Genomic DNA, 7,013 nt, shown 5'->3' on the forward strand with positions numbered 1-7,013 from the left:
TTCAAAGCCATGTATGGAGACAGGTCGGTAATTACGGTGTGAGGATTTCATGACCAAAAGAATGTCTAGGCAGTCAAAAGGAAAAGTGGAAATGTGGAGTATTATGCGCATCAAAATGACTTTAGTTCTTGGACTAAAGTTGATCTTACAGAATTGTCTGAGGCTCCCTTCCACAACCCATCGAACGATCCTCGTGGAACTAACTTCAAGCTCTTTTTGGAGAATCAACTAAAAAGAAAGTTCGATGGGATGAAGACTACAAAGTCTTTTGTCAAGAAAGCCAAGGGCGTATTTGATCCCAGCACAAACCATACCGTAAAAATGTGATGTGGCCTCTTACCAAAAAAATGACAAAAATTCCTATTGTTCCACAGTTACCTGACAGTTCTCTGCGGAACATGGAATTCTGGGTAATTGATGAGGTCACAACCACCACCGTCATCAAGCCGCCGACTCATAATATTCATCTTATTGAAGCAAAGGATCTCCTACAGTTCGGTGAGCGTGATATCCATACTTTGACAGAGCATCAGATCTTGGTCAATGATGATATTCTGGAGGTTGCTGCTAAAGAGTTTACTGGCATGGTCGCTGAAATTATCAACAAGAAAATGTGGGCAGGCGCCATGGGAAGTTCAGATGTGATGATCGTTGACAAGCCTTGAATTCATGCTAACATCAAACCAAGGGGGAGACTGTTAGGACCTAATTTGTTGGTTTGTGCTAGGCATATATGTTTTGTAGGCATTATTACTTCTTGTTAGGGATTTATCTTAGTTTTCATTTGGTTGGACCGAAAACGTTCCGTTTTTGGTCTCGTGGTGTTTTCGGTTGAAAACTGGTTTGTTGTTTGTGTTCCCTATAAATAGGAGACTTAGATGACCAGTTTTGGGTTAGCTATTTTCGGTCATTGCTGTGTGTAATATCCTTTGTACCTAACAATTGATTCAATAGAAAATCATGTGCATTTGGATTGATCTGGCTTCTACTCCTTCTTGATTTATCATTTTAGTTTCTTCACATTGTTTGATCACCAGTTGGTTTATTGGTGAGGGACTTACAGAGACAAAAGAATAACTGATACCACACCTTTAGTAATAATTGTAGCTTAGAGCTCCTACAATTAATTGTTGATAAGATGACACCCTTCATGTATTGTTAAGAATAGTAGCTCGTTTCTAGACGACAACTAATGTTTATGTCAGTCTGCAATGAATTTTGTGCAAGTTGGAGACTGTTGGATCTATGCTCAAAAATCATTATTAAATGATATTACTAATAAAATATGATCCTATAGATAAGATCATATTCTTTAATATTTCTATCCTCATCAACACCCCAAAATCAAGTGGATTCAAAGGCTCTACATATTGTCATTTTAAAACACTATATGATTGTTTTTAATATCATTATAACCTCTACAAATAGATCTTAAATGGTTTGGTTTTGTTATAAACTCGACAAATTAAACTTGTTATTTTTAAGCTTCCATTGCCCGGTTTTTATAAAAACACACTTATGTTTTGTATCTAAACCCATCACATATTTCTGTTTGAAATCGATGCTTAATTGTATTCACAACTCTTCACGCATGATATAAAAAAGACCCAAAAATTGACGTCTATGATGGAAGAAACTCTTCGCATAGCCAATGAGGGTACCATATCCCAATCTGAAGGAGTGAATGAACATGAGGAAACAGACAATGAGATGAATAATGAAGGTTCAAATGACACCGATGTGCAAATTAGCCAGGAACCAACGTTTGGCTATAACTGGAGCGAAGATGAGGTTTATAAGGATGATCAACAAATTTCATCAACAAGTAATTCATATTTTAGCAACATTTAACATTTTCAACAAGCTTTAACGAATTTCAACAAATTTTATTATAAAAATATGATTTCATTATCAAGAAATTCAATCTTTGGCAAATTTTAACCAATTTCAATAACATTTATCACAAAAATATGATTTTAACAACAAGGAATTCATATTTCAACAACTTTTAACATATGTCATTAAAATTCTGCAACTTTTGTCACAACAATTTGATTTCCGCAACAAGAAAATCAAATATTGTTATATTCTCAGTAAGTTGTATCACAAAGTATGATTTTACGAAAATCTAACCATAATGTACAAAAAGAGGAAAATGAAGAAAGAAGAGAAGCGAAAAGAAGGGCTAGCAAGAAGGGGAAAGAAATATATGTACAGAGTTGGAGATGGCATGGACAATGACGTACTTATCGACGGAGGGAAGGGCCAACAGCTACGGTTGCAAGGTATGAGATGAAGATTGCGTTTTTTTGGGAAGGAGTCGTGAAATATGATATTGACCTGACATGTAAGTGAGGAAGAATGAGGCGGCATTTTTTTAGGTTTAGAAGACGTTTGTAGAGTATAGAAGTTATTTTCTAAATACAAGTTGAGGCTACCCTACTTGGTTAATAAAATGTTTAACAATATGTTACATTCAATCCCAAGCATATACAAACTTACTCTTCTAAGAACAATGTTGTTTTCTAATTCTTGAGCAAGAAGAGAAAGGACATATATATTTAGATCTATGGTATTCGAAAAAACAAATAATCGGCAAGCTAAAGCGTTTGTCCACATACAAACATAAAAGGTTAACGACCTTTAAAAAACAAACACAATTACGACAACACAACAGCAAAAATGTATTTAATTTGTTTATAGGATATAGATACGTTCATAAATATTCTTGTGTTAACGCACCAACCTTCTTTAAAATGCATTTATTAAGTGATTAGCTATATTTATTATTTTTCATCATCGCCATTATTGCATGACAAAACTTTCTTTGATCATTAATACATCATACAGGAGTTTATTCATGGAACTTCGAATCTTGAAATAAATAAACAATTACTTCCACCAAAAAATTGCTAATTTCAAACGACAATTACAATAAGTTTTTAAAATTCCAAACGATTCTATATCTAAAAAATCTCATGAAAACACTCTAGAACGTTCTATTATACTTGCTCAAGTAAGAACAAAAAACAACTCGATATACCAGTTATCTGAAAAATAGTTATCGACATGATTTAAATTTTAACGCGTATGAAAAACTAACAAATTTGCGACATAAATATATTTATCGAACATAAGAATTAATATATTTATTTTATTTTCGGTGGAAAGAGAGTGTACGAGAAAGTTAAGTGTGTAGAAGATATATGGTACCGATATGTTTTATTTCTCGTCATAGGGATCCATGAGATGTGTGCCACGTGTACTAATACTATGCCAGCTGTCCTCAAAGGGCTTTGGGAGAACGAAGAGGTTGGTTATAGGTTGACGGCTAAGACGGCGGCAAGGCAAACCTACAGGAATGATATGACGGTGGGGTAATGTTTCCATGTGGTTGGATCCACAGATTTATAGTGGAACCCTGTTCAAATATCGGTTAATGTATAAAAGCAAACTGTTGAAGAAAAAAGGAAAAAATTACGTGGGCCCCACTTCGTTTCGTCTGTTAGTGTCCGGTTGCAACTATAAAGCAAACCAAACTACCATTGGTATCCTTCACCCCTAAACAGAGTTCTTCTCACTCTTAAATCTCTTAATCTCTCTGTCATTTCTGACTTCTTAATCTTTTCCTCTGATTTCGTTTCCCCATTGGGTTTTTGGATCAAACCCAGACTTGGTTTTTGTTGTTCAACGGAGAAGAAATCAGAGATTGATACACAAAATGACAAAACAGAAAGTCATGGTTGCAGAAGCAAAATCCGGAATGGATATGGCGATGACGGTTGTGCCCAAGGCGTTGTTCGCGGCGGAGATGAAGAAACCGCCGTTGATGCCTGGAGGGTATATCACGATATCAAAGAAGAAGCTGCTACAGAACCTGGAAATCAACGGTGGAACGAGGATTAACGCGTGGGTGGAATCTATGAGAGCTTCGTCTCCGACGTCTCATCGAAAATCCGATGTATCTCTCTCGCAGGAATTAACCTCATGGATGGTTAGTACCTACCTTACTACATATCGTGTTCCTAGATTGATATTTAAATTTGAATTTGAAATGAAAACTCGATCTGAAAATGCATGTGTGAATGAATCAGGATCGACATCCTTCTGCCTTGAACGTGTTCGACGAAATTACTAACGCTTCCAAAGGAAAACAAATAGTGATGTTTCTCGATTACGATGGCACACTCTCCCCAATCGTCGATGACCCCGATCAGGCTTACATGTCGGATGCGGTAATCATTTAACTCCACTCTAGATTCACGTCCAAACTCCAAACTCCAAAATCAATACTCTTTTCCCTTACAAAATTCCTTATTTTTCATCTTCGTAGATGCGATCAACAGTCAGAAAACTCGCTGGATGCTTCCCCACTGCCATTGTTAGTGGAAGATGCAGAGATAAAGTGTATGACTTTGTCAAATTAGCAGAGCTTTACTACGCTGGAAGCCATGGCATGGACATTAAAGGCCCTTCGAAAGGCTCCAAGCATAAGAAAGTAAGTCACTTTCACACATTATCCTGATAATCATCTTCTCCACTTCATTTTTTATCTGGGTTTTATTTACATGATCAAATTCTAAACTTCAAATCTTTTCATGATCTTCAGAATCCCCCAAGTGTTCTCTGTCAACCCGCTAGTGAATTTCTACCCATGATAGATGAGGTTTATGGTTTATTAATGGAGAAAACGAAATCGACACCAGGGGCAAAAGTGGAAAACAATAAATTCTGTCTTTCTGTGCATTTCCGATGTGTTGATGAAAAGAAATGGAGCGAGCTTGCTGCGCAAGTGAGATCAGTGTTGAAAGACTACCCAAAGCTTCGGTTATCTCAAGGAAGGAAGGTTAGAATCGTCTTTTCACCACAATTATATTATCGTATTATTATTTAATTATTTAATTCCAAAAAACAAATAAATATTAAATCTCACTATTTATTTTATACTTGGTAATTTCCAGGTGCTAGAGATCCGTCCCACTATTAAATGGGACAAAGGCAAAGCCCTCGAGTTTTTGTTAGAGTCACTGGGTACGTCATCGTTTTATCTTTTCTTCTATCGTTTATTTTATTACTTCATAACAAAGGAATAAAATAAAATAAAAAAATATAAAATTACACGTGTAACATACACGACTTGATGGATACGTATATGTGTTCAGGTTATGCCAACTGTACAGATGTCTTTCCTATTTACATTGGAGACGATCGAACGGACGAAGACGCATTCAAGGTTGGTTTTTTTATACAAGAAAAGAAAATAATTTCTTTTTGGTGATCCCATGAAAATAAAATTAATTTTTGTTTTTTATTTATTTTTGGTAAAAATTAGGTATTGAGAGAAAGAGGACAAGGTTTTGGCATTCTGGTGTCCAAAATTCCAAAGGACACAAATGCATCTTATTCTTTGCAGGAACCATCCGAGGCAAGTTTTCAATAATATTATTCTGTTACTTTTTATAAACTTTTTCTTTTTTTAGGAATATTTGTTGTGGCCCTCTTCTTTATTGTTCACATTCGATCTTTATTTATTTTGGAAACATAACAAAAACACAAAATCCATCAATCTTATATTTTATATTCTTGATTTTTTGGTTTTCACTATTTGTTAAACAAATTTTGAATGAAACACTATGAAATATTATGGTTTTTAACTTTTAATAGAAGTAGATGAGGATATAAAATGGTTTTAATGTAAAAGATGAAATATAATAGTTATTTATTTGGTTGTTGTGATTTAAAATTAAATACATAATCATGTTATTTGTTATTTGAATGAACCACAAAATAATGATATAGAAGTTGATGGGTAACGATTAAATGCGCTTAGTGAAAATGGTTGCAACGGGTTATAAATGTTATGGTAGTAAATAGTAATTAATGTAATTAGATTATGTGTTTAAATCTATATTTTATCTATTATTCTGATTTAGGTGTTGTGAATGTCTATAGGTGATGGATTTTTTACAACGGTTAGTTGAATGGAAAAGGCATCAACAGAGCCGAAGGTTTTGAAGGTGTGATGGGTTGAAGAACTAATGGATATATATATATATATATATATATATATATATATATATATATATATATATATTGTGTATGTATATAAGTAATGATGAATAGAAGTTAAGTAAATGTAAATCTTGTCCAAGCATAATGGAAGAAAGGACAAGACGGATAAAAACGCAATAGGGCAGCTTTTGGTTAATATGGGCTTTCTTGTTGATGGGCATTTGTACATTTTGTAACACCCTAAAGCAAGAGGGTATGGACGTGTTTGTAATTTTGCATGGGTATCTAATGAAAATAGAAGTAGGTTTTTCTGTATTATTTTAATATATATATATATTGTTGGTCGTTATGGTTTTAATGAAGAATGGATCTCTTTGATTTATATCAATTGTTAAATAGGTTAACATTATCTTTCTTTTCACAAGCCAACCAAATCTAAATTTCACTCCATCACAACCAAATGGAAATTATTTTCTTTATTAAATAAACTAGTCTATTATATATATATATATATATATATATATATATATATATATATATATATATATATATATATATTAATTTTAAAGAAAGATAAATTATTTTTTTATTAAATAAACTAGTCCTTATATCCATGTATTATATATGTTAATTTAAAAAAAAAATTAAATATAAATGTCAAAAATACTTGAAAACTTCGATTTTAATAAGAAAATAAAAAAAATAAAAAATTATTATAATAAAAATATTTTTTATCTTTTAATTTTAAAAAATTTAAATTTAAAACTTATGTTTATTAATGAAATTAATATCCATTTATTATTATGTTTATTGGAACTATTACATTAAATGAAATTTAATAAAATATAAAAATTTATAAAATAAAATGTGAAACAAAATTAAATCCAAAATAATCACAAAATAACATTTGATAATTGAACGAGAGTGTGATAAGTGACAAAAATCTTCTTTTATTAGAGAGGATATAACTTATATTTCTTTTTTATTCATATAAAACTTAT

General features: G+C 32.5%; 1 protein-coding gene across 1 annotated transcript; it reads left to right on the forward strand.

Moving 5' to 3' along the window:
- The first annotated feature begins 3,544 nt into the window (after window positions 1-3,544).
- Window positions 3,545-6,330, forward strand: LOC111910740 (probable trehalose-phosphate phosphatase J). Its single transcript, XM_023906567.3, has 8 exons — window positions 3,545-3,994; window positions 4,095-4,235; window positions 4,334-4,498; window positions 4,610-4,846; window positions 4,962-5,031; window positions 5,163-5,233; window positions 5,333-5,425; window positions 5,953-6,330. Exons 1-8 carry the CDS (start codon window positions 3,722-3,724, stop codon window positions 6,013-6,015), a joined length of 1,113 nt encoding a protein of 370 aa, XP_023762335.1. The 5' UTR covers window positions 3,545-3,721; the 3' UTR covers window positions 6,016-6,330.
- The last annotated feature ends 683 nt before the right edge of the window (window positions 6,331-7,013 follow it).

The sequence above is a fragment of the Lactuca sativa genome, chromosome 4, assembly GCF_002870075.4.
Source record: "Lactuca sativa cultivar Salinas chromosome 4, Lsat_Salinas_v11, whole genome shotgun sequence".
NCBI lineage: Eukaryota > Viridiplantae > Streptophyta > Magnoliopsida > Asterales > Asteraceae > Lactuca > Lactuca sativa.

Excerpts from the sequence above, each read along its gene's own strand:
- LOC111910740 (XM_023906567.3), top strand. The coding sequence starts at position 3,722 with ATGACAAAACAGAAAGTCATGGTTGCAGAAGCAAAATCCGGAATGGAT. Across the intron at positions 4,236-4,333 it reads AGGCTTACATGTCGGATGCG|ATGCGATCAACAGTCAGAAA; the intron begins GTAATCATTTAA and ends TCATCTTCGTAG. Across the intron at positions 5,426-5,952 it reads CTTTGCAGGAACCATCCGAG|GTGATGGATTTTTTACAACG; the intron begins GCAAGTTTTCAA and ends GAATGTCTATAG.